This window comes from Solanum verrucosum, unplaced genomic scaffold, assembly GCF_900185275.1.
Source record: "Solanum verrucosum unplaced genomic scaffold, falcon-dt-bn FXZP01000218.1, whole genome shotgun sequence".
Taxonomy (NCBI): domain Eukaryota; kingdom Viridiplantae; phylum Streptophyta; class Magnoliopsida; order Solanales; family Solanaceae; genus Solanum; species Solanum verrucosum.
The window spans coordinates 2,450,895-2,467,908 of NW_026020464.1; the positions used below are offsets into that span (position 1 = coordinate 2,450,895).

The 17,014-nt window shown below is 32.9% G+C and overlaps 3 protein-coding genes and 1 long non-coding RNA gene across 5 annotated transcripts; 2 read left to right on the plus strand and 2 right to left on the minus strand.

The window, feature by feature from the left end:
• Positions 1-328: 328 nt before the first annotated feature.
• On the plus strand, positions 329-1,950 carry LOC125808856 (MYB-like transcription factor EOBI). Its single transcript, XM_049488518.1, has 3 exons — positions 329-598; positions 918-1,047; positions 1,145-1,950. Exons 1-3 carry the CDS (start codon positions 436-438, stop codon positions 1,638-1,640), a joined length of 789 nt encoding a protein of 262 aa, XP_049344475.1. The 5' UTR covers positions 329-435; the 3' UTR covers positions 1,641-1,950.
• Positions 1,951-2,890: 940 nt separating this feature from the next.
• Positions 2,891-5,021, plus strand: LOC125808901 (putative pentatricopeptide repeat-containing protein At3g23330). Its single transcript, XM_049488569.1, has 2 exons — positions 2,891-4,925; positions 5,001-5,021. Exon 1 carries the CDS (start codon positions 2,962-2,964, stop codon positions 4,885-4,887), a length of 1,926 nt encoding a protein of 641 aa, XP_049344526.1. The 5' UTR covers positions 2,891-2,961; the 3' UTR covers positions 4,888-4,925; positions 5,001-5,021.
• Positions 5,022-5,943: 922 nt separating this feature from the next.
• LOC125808855 (uncharacterized) lies at positions 5,944-8,463 on the minus strand. The gene is made up of 2 exons (XR_007441748.1): positions 8,393-8,463; positions 5,944-6,548 (listed from the first exon to the last, which is right to left on the minus strand). It is a non-coding gene; the product is annotated as an uncharacterized LOC125808855 (long non-coding RNA).
• A 2,115-nt stretch (positions 8,464-10,578) lies between these two features.
• LOC125808913 (probable folate-biopterin transporter 8, chloroplastic) lies at positions 10,579-13,900 on the minus strand. 2 transcript variants are annotated; one of them, XM_049488587.1, is made up of 2 exons: positions 13,186-13,900; positions 10,579-12,164 (listed from the first exon to the last, which is right to left on the minus strand). In XM_049488587.1, exons 1-2 carry the CDS (start codon positions 13,769-13,771, stop codon positions 10,993-10,995), a joined length of 1,758 nt encoding a protein of 585 aa, XP_049344544.1. In that variant the 5' UTR covers positions 13,772-13,900; the 3' UTR covers positions 10,579-10,992. The 2 variants fall into 2 exon arrangements, with proteins under 2 accessions (XP_049344544.1, XP_049344545.1); XM_049488588.1 differs by having other exon boundaries at positions 10,579-12,153; positions 13,186-13,518.
• Positions 13,901-17,014: the final 3,114 nt, after the last annotated feature.

A 17,014-nucleotide genomic window follows, 5' to 3' on the forward strand; every position in this document is an offset into this window, starting at 1 on the left:
ACAAAAACTAAATCAAAATTTCAACTTTTAGCTGGTATAATTATACACCTGTTATATACTGAATATATACCAACGACAATTACAATCTATTATGATATATGCTAGCTAAAAACATTAAGATCTTTTTTTCTTCCCCACCTCCAAGAAAATATATAAAAAATAAATATAGATGAGGACAGTATGGTAATTTAACAAGTTAAGTGGTATGAATTATGATACATATCATATCTTAGCTTGTAACAAAAAAAAGATTATTTGAAAAGGACATATAAAATAGTGTCTTAGCTTTGTCTTACAAATATAAATACCCAACTAACACTTGTAGATTATGTCACAGAATATTTTTAGCACAAAGCAACATATAGCTTAAATACCTAGAAATATATCACTTCCCCTTTTAAACCATAAAAAAAATTAAAGTCTTTTTTATATACTATGGTTTGTGAAATATTTAGTGAACAAATGGGGAGCAGCTGGGGTTTTATTGAAGAAATTGGATGGAGAAAAGGGCCTTGGACTTCTGATGAAGACAGATTGCTAATTGAATATGTCAAGTTGCATGGTGAAGGCAGGTGGAATTCTGTTGCTAGACTTACAGGTAATTATTATATAACAATATATATATATATATATAATCACGAAATACTATAGTCTTTTGTGTGCCTGGTACGAATGAAAATATTTTTCAGAAGAAAGTTGTGTCCCTTTCATAAATCATGACTATGTTTGATAGTCGAAATGTTTTCTTTCGTACTGAACACCTTAAAACGCGAATTTTCAATGGATACTTTTGAAAATTAACTCGTTGGAAATGTTTTGGGTGGAGTTTCCTTGGGGGATTTCGTGTTTTGGATGAGAACGTTTGTCAGAAATTTCGTTGGAGATACTTAATTTGATTGGTTATTTGGTTGTTGTAGGGTTGAGAAGAAATGGAAAAAGTTGTAGGTTGAGATGGGTGAATTACTTGAGGCCAGACTTGAAGAGGGGGCAAATAACCCCACATGAAGAGAGGATCATTCTTGAGCTTCATGCTAGATGGGGCAATAGGTAATTTTAACTTTAGTATAATCATGAAAATTATTTATATTATCTTCTTAATCAATTAAATTTAATATTTGACAGTTTCTTTTCTAAATTTATATAGATGGTCAACTATTGCTCGAAGCTTGCCTGGAAGAACTGATAACGAGATCAAGAACTACTGGAGGACACATTTCAAGAAGAAGATCAAGAACTCGTCTGATAATGTTGAGAAATCAAGAGCACGTCTTTGGAAAAGACAACAATTCCAACAGCAACAACAACAACAAATCAATAATCAAATCAACAATCAAATCGACATTAAAAAGGTGATGTCATTACCAACTATGCCTCAAGCAAAACAAGAAATGACCATTTTGTATCCAAACAACACAATTGATCAACAAGATCAAGTTGGCTTCTTCTACTCATCAATGCTCAATAACTCGACTTCTATATCACAGTCTGAACCCTCTTCTTCGAATGAAGATATCATGTGGGATGACCTATGGAACTTGGATGATTTTTATGGCCATTTTATGATCAACACTACAACTTATAACAAAACCAACACTACTCCTTGCCTACAACCAATGGCTACTACTCCAGCTTTCTATTAAAATCCTCAAGCAAATCACTAGAAATAATTTCCCTCTTTCAATCCTAATTTTGTCGGTGTTTGTGTGATTTATAAGTTACATGTTCAATTCATGGAATATGCTAGGGTGGACGATCTACATTACACCTCCTATGGGGTGCAACTCACTCTTCCTGAACCTTACAGGATACTTCGTGCATCGAACTGTACTTTTTGTTTACTACTTTTTGCTAGTTGGGAAATAACCAAAGAAGGTTCATTATCCAACCAAGAGACATATTGCATTTTGTTCTGGATTACTTATGAAGGTTCAATAATTTGCAAGTCTCTTATAAGGCATCTTAATTAGTAGTGTAGTGTAATTTATTGGAATATTATGTACTTTATGCTATCTGATCTACAAAAATAGCCTAGTACTGGTGATTAGAGTAATGGTCATGTTGAGGAAATTGTACCATAATTAATTGCCAAAAATAATTAAGTTGCTTGGAACTTTGTATCTTTTTTAAAAAAAAATGTTTTGATATGAGTATGAAAGCATTGATCAACTTTTGCTCAAAAGTATTATCCAAAAACAGTTGTTACTTTAGGATCATTACTTGATTTGTGTATCATCGTTAAGAAGGATCGTGTTAATCTTCTTTGCATCGTTCTAAGTTTATTAAATGTCTCTAAAGAGGCAAGATACATTATTCAAGCCTAAAGTCAACAATTGATTCCAACTATACTCTTAATATTAAAGAAGTATGCACAATATTTAAGAGAAAAACTAATCTATGTTTACTAAATAAGTTACTTAATAAACTATATTTTGTATGCCGTAAAAAGAACTTTACTTTGTCTGAGGTTTGCTAACTAAAATTCGTCGCTAATATATCATAACTAGTCTAATTATATTTTGATAATTTATCAGTAATACTGAATATCGAGAATTGACCAAATATATAAAAGAAAAAAAAACGAAATAGTCTGAAAGGTCTTTTCTACCATGAGGAATCACTTAATTTAATGTAGGCACCACTCTTTCTCTTTGTCCTTTCTTTTACTTTTGCTCTATTACTAGTGGTTACTCCTCGATCAGAAATGCCTTCCATCGATCGACTCGACTGTAGTCGATAAAGATCGTAAACATAGGAATATAGTGGTGTCTTTCTTCATTCAAGTAAGAAAAAGATGAGACCGATTACTTTCTTTTCACTCAAAAATCATATAGTAAGTTGGGAGACCGTTGTACTTGTTTCAAATCATCATTCCGTCCCCTGTTATCTCGACTTTGTTAACTGAATACTTAAACTCATTAAAACTCGGGATCTTAAACCCTTTTTCCTTTCTAATCATTTGTGATGATAATCCTCTCAGCAATCAGAATCTTGAAATTTTCAACCAAAACCCATCGTCTTTACACTTCTTCAGCTGCTAATTTCACTGATTTGCTTCGGCTTTCCATTGAATCTCAATCTCTAAAAGATACACAAAAAGTACACGCCAAAATCCTTCACCTTGGACTTGATCAAAACTCTGTTATAGCAACTAAACTCGTCTCTGCATACTTTGCTTGCCAAAATCCACTTGATTCTCAGCTTGTTTTTGACACTTTTGAACACAAAAGTGAGTATCTTTGGAACATATTGATTAATGGGTATGCAAAAAGTAAGTTATTTGGGAAAAGTATTAAACTTTTTAATCAAATGTGTAAAACTGAGGTCACCCCTGATGAGTTTACTTTTTCGGGTATAGTGAAAATTTTGGGTGAAGTAGGGGATGTTGTTTCTGGGGAAGTTGTTCATGGGAGGTGTGTGAGAAATGGGGTTGTTTTAGATACTGTTGTTGCTAATTCTTTCATGGCTATGTATGGCAAATGTGGGGTTTTTCAAGATTCACTGAAGGTGTTTGATGAAATGCCGCAAAGGAATATTTCGTCTTTTAATGTTATAATTTCAGGGTATATGGGTGTAAAAGAGAAAATTTTGGATGGAAAATTGTGGGATTTTGTGAAGGATATGCTATATGAAGGTTGGAAGTTTGATGCGTTTACGGTTTCAACGCTTCTTTCTTTGTGTGGAGAGGTGAAGAAGAATTGGCATTATGGAAAAGAGCTGCATTGCTATGTTGTGAAAGCTGGATTGGAGTCAGATTTAGTTGATTCTTCTGATGTTCATTTGGAATGTTGCTTGATTGATATGTATTCGAAAAGTTTCAGGGTTGAATTGGGGACGCGGGTTTTCGATAGGTTAAAGTGTAGAAATGTTTTTGCTTGGACAGCAATGATCAATGGCTATGTGCTGAATGGAGATTTTGATGAAGCTTTGCTACTCTTTAAAGCCATGCAAGTGGAAGGTGTAGAACCCAATAAGGTTTCACTTATTAGTATCATACCCGCTTGTTGCTCATTTGATCGTTTGAAAGGTGGAAAACAGATTCATGCATTTTCAACTAGGAGAGGGTTGAATCATGAAGCGTCTCTATGTAATGCTTTAATCGATATGTATTCTAAGTTGGGATCCTTGAGTTGTGCACGACGAGTCTTTGAACATGATTGTGTTACTAAGGATGCTATATCATGGAGTTCAATGATTTCTGCTTACTCCTTACATGGGAATGGTCAGGGTGCTATCGTTTTGTATGAGAAAATGCTTCAACATGGGATGAGACCAGATAGGATTACGGTTGTTGGGGTTCTCTCTGCTTGTGCTAGGTCAGGATTGGTAGACGAGGGCATCCGGATATATAGTTCTGCTGTAAATAAGTACGATTTAGAACCAACTTTGGAGATATGTGCATGCATTGTGGATATGTTAGGTAAAGCAGGCCAATTTGATAGAGCATTGGATTTCATCAAGACCATGCCTATGCAACCTGGTCCTAGTATTTGGGGTGCACTTGTGAATGCCTCAGCAATCCATGGGAATAGTGAGGTACACGATTTAGCGTATAGGTTTCTTATTCAGATGGAACCCGAGAACCCCTCCAATTATGTGTCTCTTTCAAATTTGTATGCTTCTTCAAAGAGATGGGATGTCGTTGCTCAAGTGAGAACAATGATGAAAGATAAAGGGCTGAAGAAGTTCCCTGGTTGTAGTTGGATTAGCGTTAATACTGAAACTCATAGCTTTTACGTTGCTGACAAGTCTCATCCTTGTTCTGTTGTGATTTATGAGATGCTAGATCAACTCATCTTAGCAATGAAACGAGATGATAATGGAGTTGTCTTTGAAGATACTGTGAAGGTTATGAATGATCAAGTTACAACAGTTCGAAAACAAATTTGAATACGCAATTTCTTGCTGGAAGGATCATTGCGCTTGAGGTCTTCTTATCGAGTGAATTAAGCAGGATGATGTAATTGTCAAGATGGACTGATGTGTATTATCATTGTGTGCAGCTAACATGACCAATCAAGAGCCTTTTTTGATGCATCTCTCCCTCCAGCCTACTCCAATTAGGCTGTGTAGTTATGCTAACTATCATGAAGAGCTGATGGAAGTAAACTGAATTAGTGCTGAACAATAATTAGTGCCAAGTGTTTACACACCACCCTAAGATGACCTTTTTTCAGTACATCAGGGCGAAGGCACGAAGGTACAGCGATGCAGCCTAGACTGGTCTAAGGAGGAGTGGGACAGTGAAAGCTGCAGCAAGGACCAAGGAGAGGGATGTTGGTGAAAAAAAGAAGTTGAGTTCAAGTTTGGAGCATTGTGGGGCAAGGAGGAGCATATAGGAATGCCATCCACCACATAAGCCCGCTGGGAACAGAGAAAAAGCGAGCAACACCTTGTATAGGTTGCACGAAGCTTAAAGAAGTGCGAGCCTGTCTTCTTACAGGAAATCAAAGAGAAAAACGTCCACCTTGTCGCAGCTGAAGACCCAAGAGACCAACCTAGTAATACTCTGGAGTCCAAAAGGAGCTCTGGTTTGCAGAAGTATACAGGCAGTTCTAAGGAAATGCTGTTGATTTTGTTAATTCATACTTCCCCTTTTTCCCATTAACCTTGTAACAGTATCTTAGAAGTTTATGAAAGTTTGAACTTTTAGAATCTATTGAAACTTATGGGAGCAACACTCATGTACTGAATATGATGGAGAAGTAGCTTATTGAGGCCCTACATTCTTGTATTCAACAAGTCTTCGGAATGATCAAGACACATTCGAGATACCATCAAACTACACTGCTAAAATCTCTCTTTAAGTTCAAATCTAGACCCCACTTGTGAGATTACACTGGGTATGTTGTTGGTTCAAATTCAGATCATGAAATTTCAGCATAGGCGCGATCCATACAATGGTGTGCAAAAACAAGGGGTCCTGAACATGAAGTAGGCAAGAAATTGAACAAAAACACATACTAATTACTTCAACTAATTAAACTTTGGGCATACATTTGGTACAATCATCCACACTGGGATGAGAAGATAAAAAGGAAGACCAAAACTCTCTTCTTTTCAATGAACAAAAGCCAAAAACTTGATTACAAGAACATATTTACAACATCACAAGATGATGAGGCACACATGCTGTAGAAAGTACCGACTCAGAGCACAAAACTTCAAAGAACTATTAACACTCCATTTTCCTAGACAAATTTCTGAGCAGCATTCATAGAAGGTCAAATGGCTCACAAAGCAACACTACTTACTTTCGGATCAACTTCACAAAAAGACCTGAAAATGCAACAATGAGGCATAGCAACTGCAAAATCATGATACGTGTGAGTCGTTTCTTCATCAATCTCACATCTTCTAGCATAGCTGTCAATCGATCATTGATTTCTCGTAGCACATTTAAATCAATCGGTTCAGCATCTCTTGGCATATAAGCTTCCAGTTCAGGCATGTAGTGTTCAATTACAATCCGGGGCTTGCCATTAGGACGGTAATTGATCCTAGTAGGAAACTCCTCTGGCAGCATCTCCAATGATCCTTGGGATGCCATTCTAACATCACATGAGAAATTAATGTATAAGCAACTGCCTAGTTCATGAAGAATTGGATAATAAAAAATATTCAACACTCACCAACAACCAAAACAGAAAAGAAAAAGTACCCACCACCCCAACCTAAAGGCATGAAAAGAAAAAAATGTGGGGATTTCCATTTTCCTCTTGACGTTTGACTACACATTTGCAAAGTATTACAGTATTTTCTTCATGTACAACATTACGTTTCAAGCTCTACCATCCCATTTGTTTCATCTTTCCTTCAAAGTTCACATGTAGAAGAGAAACCTTTTTGATACCCCCTCCCCCTCATTCCAAGAAACGATAGAATTGGAGCCATCATTGTAAGTTACTGCTAATTCTCAACAACACAATACATCATTGAAAGTAGTGTGAAACATATTCCTTATACACTATTTGATATGACAAAATAATTTTAGACGACACCTTCTTATCATTAAGACTCTTCCAAGAAGACAAGCCCTTGTAATGAGAGTAGCCATGCGAAAGACTCATCTTCTTGTAACGGTGTTCATCTTAATAAATAGAGAAGAAGCCAGGTTGTGGACTTGTGGGAGTACTTATAAGGTATGAGAACTATGTAAGGAGAAAACTTCATTTTTTTAAAATCAGTAATGTAAATGGAAGACAGCATTACCTATTGAGAAATACAAATATGGGGAGGAGAGAGGGGGAAAATATCGAGAACAAGAAAGAAGGGAAGAGTAATCTCTTTCATCAAGAGTTCTCTCTGCGAGGACAATCTATTACCACCGTAAACTTTGATTTATCAATAAATTATACGTACACCTCTACATTGGTGGAACAAAACTTTTAGGGAAAAAAATGTTGAAAAGCAAAAGAGTAGTCTCATGCGCTGAGAAACCGTAACCTCCACGATGGAGGTCAATGAACTTCCTGGATCCATTTTCAAGGGGTTGTTTGATTCACGGATTAGTTATGGAGGGAAAATAATGCAGAGTTTATTCATGCACTGAATAATAATTTGGAAACTGTTATGCAACAAACAAAAACATAGGCATTACCTATTGTAAGAACATTTTTGTCTTTAGATACTCTTTTACATGTATTGCTATTCATATTCTTATTCAACATTTTCGTTTTGCTTTGTGATTGTAAAATTCTAAGCCTTTCTCCACCTACTCCTTGGATTATCCACAGGTAAAATTGTTTACATTGGAATTATCAGTCTCAATACTTTTTTGTCTTCTACAACCAAAACTGAAAGCAATAACAAGTAAAATGCACTCTTAACATACCAAAGAAAGTACCTCCTCCCCACATATGCGACCAAACAAAAAAAAAAAGGTCTACTCAGATAACAACAACAACAATATACCGAGTGAAATCCCACAGGTGAGGTCTATGAAAGTTATCAGTGTATGCATACCTTACGTGGAGGTAGAGAGGCCTGTTTCCGAAAGACTCAAAAGTCCACTAAGATAATTTTATTAAAAAATAATCACCAAATTCAGCCAAAGTTTTCTTCTTTTTATATGATAATTGATAACTGGTGTCCGTGCAGCTTTTGCACACCCCGACTAATTCCACTAAATACCTGCCACTTCCTACCAACAACAAGAACATGTACCAAGTAACTCAAAGTTCTACTAAGAGAGTAAACAGTAAAAGGGGAATTCCGACAGATAAAAGTAAACAGACCCATTAAAATTTCAATATTTTTTCTTTAACATTTCCCTTAAACATTAACAAGATCAAAAAATCAAGAAACAGTACTAAAATTCACTTTTTTAAAAAAACGAATCATAACAACAGGAATTTCCAAGTGAAAAAAGAAGAAAATGGGTATGGAAACTTACTGAGAATCAGAGGAATGAGAGTAGAGAGCAGTAATTTAGCAAATTTCAGAAAGATTCTTCACCAAAATATAGAACAAAATTCAGTGTTCTAACACCTGGGAAAGTGTGAAGGAGGAAGCTATATATTGTAACTTTATTGGGCTGAATTGTGGGCCCAAGTATTTCATTGAAAGACAACTCCTAAAATACTGAAAACTCTAGGGGAGTCTGTTTTGATATCGTCATTTAATTTGTATCCACTCAAGTAGAATAGTCATTTAAAGTAATTTAAGTGAGGCAAAAATGATTGAGGTTCTATCATACGATCCTTCAAATATTGTATATAAAGTTATATGAACGTGAAAAAAAAAAAAAAACGAGCACAAGTGAAATAATAATGTCAAAATCGGATATTTGTGTGAAATAGGAGGTCATTTGATTGTTATATGGTGAATAAAATTATATGTTATTCTCCAAATTGATTGGTGTAACGTTATTCTCAATGACCGTTAGTATATCGAATTGAATAACGCATAAAATTTATAACGATGCTCAACAACATAAATCAAATGTACCATAGTTATGCAAGTGTTATTTTGCTAATGTTTAGTTTATATTGAAAATTTGTTTTACTAGTCATATGCAAAATTCTAACTTCTCAAGTTTTAATTTAAGTGTAAAAATAATATTCTAAATAAAAGTGATTATTTTTAATAAATAAGTGATCTTTGACCACTTTCATATTAAAATAAATAATGAACATCTTCATCTCTAGAATTTTGAGAGTACTTTCAAATGTATCACATGAATATTATTTTTTTGCTATTTTGGTTTAATGTATTAAAGATTAGCATATATAATAATATATTTAAAAATGTGTACACAATGGAAAGTGAAGAAGTAATTTATTCACTTAAAATTAGTAACTTTACAAGCACACCCTCTCCTCTCCCATTTCTTTTATTACTAGATAATGTTGCCCATGCTAGGCACGGGCCCAATAATATAAATGATATTTTTTGGGGCTAATAATCGAGTTTTTGAAGCGATTGTTTGCGTGGATAAAAGAATAAGTTTTTTTTATCACAAATCTGTATTTTTTTTACGCTATTTAAGGCATAATAAGACTACTCACATACAATATTTTTGAAATATTTTATGTCATCAATTATCATGATTTATAGTATTTTTACGATAGATTCACTTCAAGAATCAGTGAAATTTTTTGTATTTTTTTTCAAAACATATTTTATGTTGTCAATTATTATGATTTATAGTATTTTTACGCAATTTTTAAATATAAAAAATATAAGACAAATAAATTAAAATGGACCCAATATATGTTATTTTTGTTGTCTCAATTTATGTGACACAAATGAAATTTGGAGAGTCATCCAAATTTTCATATTTTTCTTTAAAATGTTTGAAGTTATTAATTATTGTGATTTATAACATTTTTATGTAACTTTGAAATAATGTACATTACTGGTCACTTTGTCCTAGTTTATGTGATATGGATAAAATTACAAAATTAACCCTTTTAAAATGTCTTTCAGATATTTTAAGTTGTTAATTATATTATTATTTATAATACTTTTTTGGTAATATTAAAATGATATGTGTTATTTTTTCTGTCTCAATATATGTGAGCATGATAGAATTCTGAGAGTTAACCTATTTTATTATATACTTTTAAATATTTTAAAGCTTTTTAAGTCATTTGTAAATAATATATGTTGCTTCCTTGATTGGAACTTTTCCATTTGTGATATATATATATATATTCTATATTATTTTAAAAGGGAGTTTATGCCCAAGTTCTACTATATAATAAATATAATATATAATATTCAAGAAAGCCCCAATCTTGAATATTATATATTATACTTGGGTATAAAATAGAATTTTAAAAGTCCCACAAGTATAATATATAATATTCAAGATTGGGAAAAGTCCCAATCTTGAATATTATATATTATACTTGGGCCTAAACTCTCTTTTATAATATAATAGAATATGGTAGCATCTGAACCAACTTACGCACACCTCAACTATTTCAGTAAGGACATACTATCTTCCGCTCAACGCATGTATCGAGTAACTCTCATCAACGCTTAAACAGATGAAAAGAATTTACCAAAAGCTACAATACTTTTTTGAGCTCTCTATGGAACTAAAAAGATTGTCTTCCATTGCAGAAATAGTACTCCTCAGTATAATTGCACTTGCTTGTCATTTTTCTCAAACCTCCCACAAACTCAGAGGCTGCCATCATCTACAAAAAGCAATAGAGCGCGAGGGATCCTACTCGAAACCAGTCTCTGATCAGTGAGAAGTACCAGTGGAGATCTTGAAAAGACCATCTCTCTTGCCTCTCCGCAACTCAACAGTTTACACAACGTGGATAAGGCTACATCGTCCTTCTTCAATCTGCTCGAGTAAAAGATATGTCTCTTGAAAGTTCAGACATAATCAGAGAAACAGACTGCATCATTGTAACTCGACAAGAATCAATAGATGAGTTCTACTAAGTACCAGAGACTAGTCATGAGTCGTCCGTTCTCATCATCATTTCCTCTTGGGACTAGGACATGAACAAATTTCTTGAAGCAGCAGACTGATCATTTAGTCAGTAATGGATGCTCATCAAAATCAGATTCTCTTTTGCGTCTGTAAGAATAGAACGAATCAACGACCCTCCCTACCCTTCTATATTTTCTCGTCCTTTTACTTTGACCTCTCTTCATTCCCTTTTCAGCTGCAGGTTGAGCCATAGGGACATAACTGAGCCATCCCAGTGGTAGCAACGCCGCAACAAACTGGATAAGAATCCCACTATGCAGACTCGAGTAGTTACCAGGAGTTATACCAAGGAAAGTAGCCAAGGAAACACCTAAAACACCACTAAATACTGATGAAAAACACAGAGCTGATGCCAAGAAAGACATGAGAGATCCTTCAAACCCTGATGGAGCCAAACTGGCAAACAGCACATGGAATGGTAAGAGCTTAAATACTGCAATAGTTTCAGCTAGACCCGAGAAGCAAAGAGCAAACCATTCATTCGAAATTCCCAATTTGAGATTAAGCTGCTTAACAAGTACAAGGTCAAGAAGAAGAGAAGCAGCATATGTTATCTGCACAATACCAATCAATTTTCTCATTGGAATCCTTTTGCCGAACCGGTCATAAAAGACTGTCAAAGAAAGAAGCAGCAATTGGCCTATCACCTTTGACATCCCTATAACTGATGGATCAAGATTTAGGCATTGTGTCTGATAACAAAAGATAGATCCGGAGAGGACCGGGACTGCTAAAATTGACATAACAACCCATATAAGAGGGCGAGCAATACTTTCGTCTGTAACTGCTACCATAAGAGCCGAATACTGTTTTCTAAATAATTCCGTGATTGGTTCCCTAACAACGGAATAATTTGATGATTGAGCTAAACCAAGGGACTCTTCTCTGGTAGCTGAAGTTACTACTAATTGCAGAGCAAGCAAAGCAGAAAAGGCTAGAAACATTAACTTAGGTTGCTGTGTTTTGAGTAGGAAATATCCTCCAATCAAGTTACCTAAAATTCCACCAGCAGCTGAAGCCATAAATGCATAAGACTGTAGACCCGGCATTCTGTTTTTTTGACCATATTCAGCCACAAGAGCATCTTTGGCAACTTCTGTGATGGAAGCCCCAACGTTGCTAAGAAGGACACATGCCATAAGAGCAGGAAGAGCTTCACTCGCAGCTGAGGTTAATGCCAATTGACCCCACGCCAAAACCTGGAGGAGAACTGTAACAGCACATTATTAGGCACTTGTACAATATTTATACAAAGAGATTCTACATTGTACGTTACTATATACCTTTATATATACAGATAGAGAGTTAAGACTACAAGTTCCTCAACCACCTGAACTTCTTCACAAAAAGGAAAAAATAAGAAAAGGAAAGGAAAACACAGCTAATTAGCAAAGAACGAGATCGATAAGTAGAATTTGCTAAAGAAGTAATTCAACTAAGAAAGTTTTAATGCATATTGGATCATTTTCATCCAGCTACCAAAAACTTTAGTTTTATTGGTTTGCAATAGGTGAACTCTCAAACCTACCGATAAATAATCTGTGTTCATAAATCCCGGTAACATTTAGAGTCAACGGAATTAAAACAGGTGCACTTCAAACTTAGAACTTGTCTCAATGGTTCTAGTACTTAAAATTTTGACTTGCTACACTAAATTACATCCATTGTACCCCGTCCTCCCCGCCAGGAGCAGAGCTACGGTACCCCTTCATCAAAAAATTACACTATATATACACGGTCAAAATTATATTTTATGTATATGTAGTAGCTATTGAACCCCCTTGGTTTCTTACTATGTTTACTTTATATTTTGAATCTATCACTGCTCTCCACAAAGTGAGGCTTTCAAATGTCTTAAATCTCGTGACCTTCAACTTCCAAGTAGTGCATTTGGAAGGGTATCACTTGCTTTACTAAATCAGTATCTTATCTATAGAAACTTTTCCTATTGTCAAAGGAAACTAAAAGAGATGGCTAACTTTATTCCAACCACCTTTACACTCAAGGAACATCTTTGCTTTTGTAGTAAAGATACCAGAATCAAAACAAAAGTGGCAAAAAGGACCAAAAAAAGGAAGCAAAACAACACCAACACCAGACACAAAAACATGGTAAACTGCTAAAACTTGAAATTCCAGAAGAAGATAAAAAGAAACAAATATAGCAGCAAAGTCAAAAGATATGGCAAATCAAACAAAACCAAATGCAAAAGGGGAAGTAAAAATTATTACCTCCAAGAGAAATATAAGGTATTCTATGAGCACCACCAATATAAACAGCATCAGACAGAATTCCAAAAATAGGCTTAGCAACCATTGGTAAAATCCCAAAATACTGCACAAGTTGCAATGTTGATGGATGCATATTCATTCCATTAGCCATATGAAAGTTAAGACCCAACCAAGGAAAACACCTAAAACCCTGTACCCAATACCCAACCCCACACAAAATTGCCATATATTGACTCCCCATCTGAGATAAACCCCCATTCTTCTCCTCAAAAACCACTTTTTTCTTGACCTTACTAGGAGAATAAACTTTCTCAACTTGAAGGGCTTCTAATATCTTTATCAGATGACTTTTGGGCTTCCATGGTTTGTCAATGGTGTTGTTGGTGGAAGGATTTTGCTGCTGACAACATGATAAAGATTGAATCTTTCTGAATTTTTGTACATTGGGTAGTAAAGGGTTTCCACTAGAAACTACTGAACAAGTCATGTTCATGGAAGAAAGATGATTTTGCTGCTGACAACATGATAAAGATTGGATTTTTATGAAATCTTGAACATTGCCACTAGAAACTACTGAACAAATCATGATTTTAAGCAAAAGGGTGTTTTTTTCTTGAATAAAACTTCAAAGAAGATGAGAAAAAGACCAGTTTTTGGTTCTTGATTGGGGATGATTTTCTGAATATTTCAGAAAGGGATGAAGAATATGATAATCATAGAGAAGAGAGAAATCTAGATGATGAAAATAACTATGATTAGAAAACATATTTTTTGTTTTTATAGAGAAATTTAATTATAGTTTTTCTCCTAATTTGTGTGGAAAAAGGATTTATATTTTATATATTATAAGTTCTAAAGAAAACTGAAGAGGGTTCCAGCTTATACCTTGGACAGCAGCTTTGGCAGTTCTTTTCTATGGAGATTTGAAGGGACCCATTCACGTAGCACATTGGGTGTTTGCACTACACGCGCCTTTTCGTTCCCGGTCCGCATTGAAGTCCGACTATTTCAGATTCGCGCCGTGTAGGGCACTAATTTAAAAAAAAAATTCATACTTAGGGCTTGAATCCAAAATTTCTAATTAAGAGAGGAACAACTTTATCCACTTCACCGCATCTTTAGACACTTAAAACCTTATTTCGATTGAACACCTTAACCCCTGATTTATTGTTCTTATTAAATATTTTGATTCAAAATTTGAAATTTGTTATTTGTATTTTTTTATATTTATTACGAAGTATATATGTTAATTTTTTTCAATTATATACACCATGATCAATTGAAATATACATGAAATTTTACGTCTTGTTAAGACTAATTTATAGATCAATTGATGGTAATATGTATTATTAAAAAGGTTAAATATTTTATATAACTAATTTATCTACATAATGGCACTTCATATTTTGTGTAAAAATAAATTAAAATTTTAATTGAAAGTGTATAATTCTCGATGTCTCGTGGCACAATTTAAATTTTAAGAGTCAAATAATTTAATTTTGATAGTAAATTTGAACATAAAATCATTAAAATTCTTGAAATTAAGTTTACATAAACTAAATAAAAATACTATAGATCATAATAATTACTTATTAATTTTGGATATTTAAAAATTATATAAAAAAAATACTTTTAAAAAACATGTTCGTACATTACCTACCCAATAAAATCCCACGAAATAAGGAAAGAGAAACTTATTTGATTCAATTTTTTCTGCAAAATAGTGAAACTAATTTGGAGAATATAATTCTTAAAATGTATACAATTTTAATTCATAACGGCAAGTATTTTCTATAAATATAATATGCCAGCATGTCTTTTTATCTTTTTATTAAATTTACTCTTTTAAAAGCTATGTTAAAAAATAAAATTGCAAAATATGAACTTCATAATGTACCTCTCATGTAAATTAGACGTTTGGATTATTTTTTTCATTCTCTTGATTCAAAATGTTTCCATCGTAGAATTTTCTTTTATTATTAAGGAAATAATTCATAACTATGCAACTATTATAAGTTTATCTTAGATCATAAATTTTAAATATGTTTATTTTTTTTTTATCAAATCAAATGGTGTTATGTAAATTAAGATAAGAGAATCAAAATAATTTTGAGGGGTCAATAAAAAAATATGGAGACACGTGATAAGAGATCATTTAACCATAGATATTGCAAGCACTTTTTGAAAAATAATTTGGCAAAATTTATTTGGCCATAAAATTTGTCAAGTTTTGGAAAAAGGATTTGGCAAGAATATCAAAATCTACCATTTTTTTTTAGGCCAAAACTTGTTAAGTTCTTTTAAAATTTTAAAACATTACTTCAAATTTTTATATTTTATATAAGAATAAGAAAATCCATCAATTATGAGTTTATATAGCCCAAACTCTAATTCTATCTACCCAACTGTTGAGAGTAACAATGTTACTTCACTTTCTCGATTATATAGTCTGAAAATGTATGCTTATCGTGCATAAATTATTCGTAAACGTGAAAATTTTCAATTAAAAACTAACTAGCTACTATTGTTGTTACTGTTTATTTATTTGCATCAATAAATCTTCGTAACTAATTGTAAATTGACGAATATTATTTTTTTTATTTTTTTTAAAAAGTGAAATATATATGTTTTCCAAAAACTCTGAAACTTCATTCCAAATTTTATCAAAATCTCAATATCTTTTTTTTTTTGAAAATTTATGACCAAACGTTAACTTTATATTCCTAATTTCGTGGATTTGGAGGAGGGGGGGAGATAAAAAACAAATTAGCACTAGTAATATGTAAATCGTAATCAACGAAGAAGACTTTTGACATGTGACATGTGATGTGACTACTAACTTAATATATGCGGTATGTTCTTAATTGTGATTATGAAACATTAATTAATTTCACTAATCTATCAATGAAATATTTTATTAATAAAAACATTATACGTGTATATATAATTGAGAGAAGTCAAAAGATTTTAATCATCTCGATGCATTGAATTTGATATTCATCGAAAACCATTCAGAAGTACTTTCTCTTAAGACGATACTAAAAAAAATGAATTTCCAATTTTTAGAAATAACGTAAAATTAATATGAACGAAGTAATATAAAATATTGAGTATTAAAATTCATTACGACAGTACCACCACATGCAATCCATGCAACATTAATTATTTGGTTGTACTTTCCCTTATAAATTTTCAATCCAAATAATTTCTAAACGAGTCACTAATCCATTTTTTTATTAACTCAACTTCTTACAATTCGCTCGAATTCAATTCAATCCGTCCATTTCAAACCAATATACACCATGATCAAAATGCTCCTAAATCATCCATATAAGATGATATTAACAAATTAAAAGAACACAAATAAGAAAAAGAAAAAAGAGGAAAAAACATTAGCTATATATTTCACTAAAACTAACATGTAAAGTATATTCATGAATATTATTTTGTATGAAATATGAAAAATTCTTGTTGGACTTGAACCATCTTCATGCAGGCCAATTTATCAGCAGCTTCCACCCTTTTAACACTTATATAATTGACAAAAACAAAAAATGAAAAAGTAAGATTAAATAAAAATAATTGTTACTATCATTCACGTTGAAAGCGGACTAATAATTTATTTTAATTTAGAAAATAACTTCATTTCGGAATAAAGATTTTTTAGACATAAACTTCAAATTTCTCAAACAAAATAATAAGATAGTGTTAACATGTAGACCTTACGTACCAATTTATGTGATAGATTCGATATAAAATATGAGAAAGTAAAAAAGATTTTTAAAATTCGATAAAATATGCAAAAATTACTGTAAAAAGAAAAGAAAAA

What these genes read in the sequence shown, in the direction of transcription:
- LOC125808856 (XM_049488518.1), top strand. Translation starts at nt 436, where the DNA reads ATGGTTTGTGAAATATTTAGTGAACAAATGGGGAGCAGCTGGGGTTTT. An exon ending in TTCTGTTGCTAGACTTACAG is followed by an intron (nt 599 to 917) that starts GTAATTATTATA and finishes TGGTTGTTGTAG; the next exon opens with GGTTGAGAAGAAATGGAAAA. An exon ending in CATGCTAGATGGGGCAATAG is followed by an intron (nt 1,048 to 1,144) that starts GTAATTTTAACT and finishes AAATTTATATAG; the next exon opens with ATGGTCAACTATTGCTCGAA.
- LOC125808901 (XM_049488569.1), top strand. Translation starts at nt 2,962, where the DNA reads ATGATAATCCTCTCAGCAATCAGAATCTTGAAATTTTCAACCAAAACC.
- LOC125808913 (XM_049488587.1), bottom strand. Translation starts at nt 13,771, where the DNA reads ATGATTTGTTCAGTAGTTTCTAGTGGCAATGTTCAAGATTTCATAAAA. An exon ending in ACCTTATATTTCTCTTGGAG is followed by an intron (nt 12,165 to 13,185) that starts GTAATAATTTTT and finishes GTGCTGTTACAG; the next exon opens with TTCTCCTCCAGGTTTTGGCG.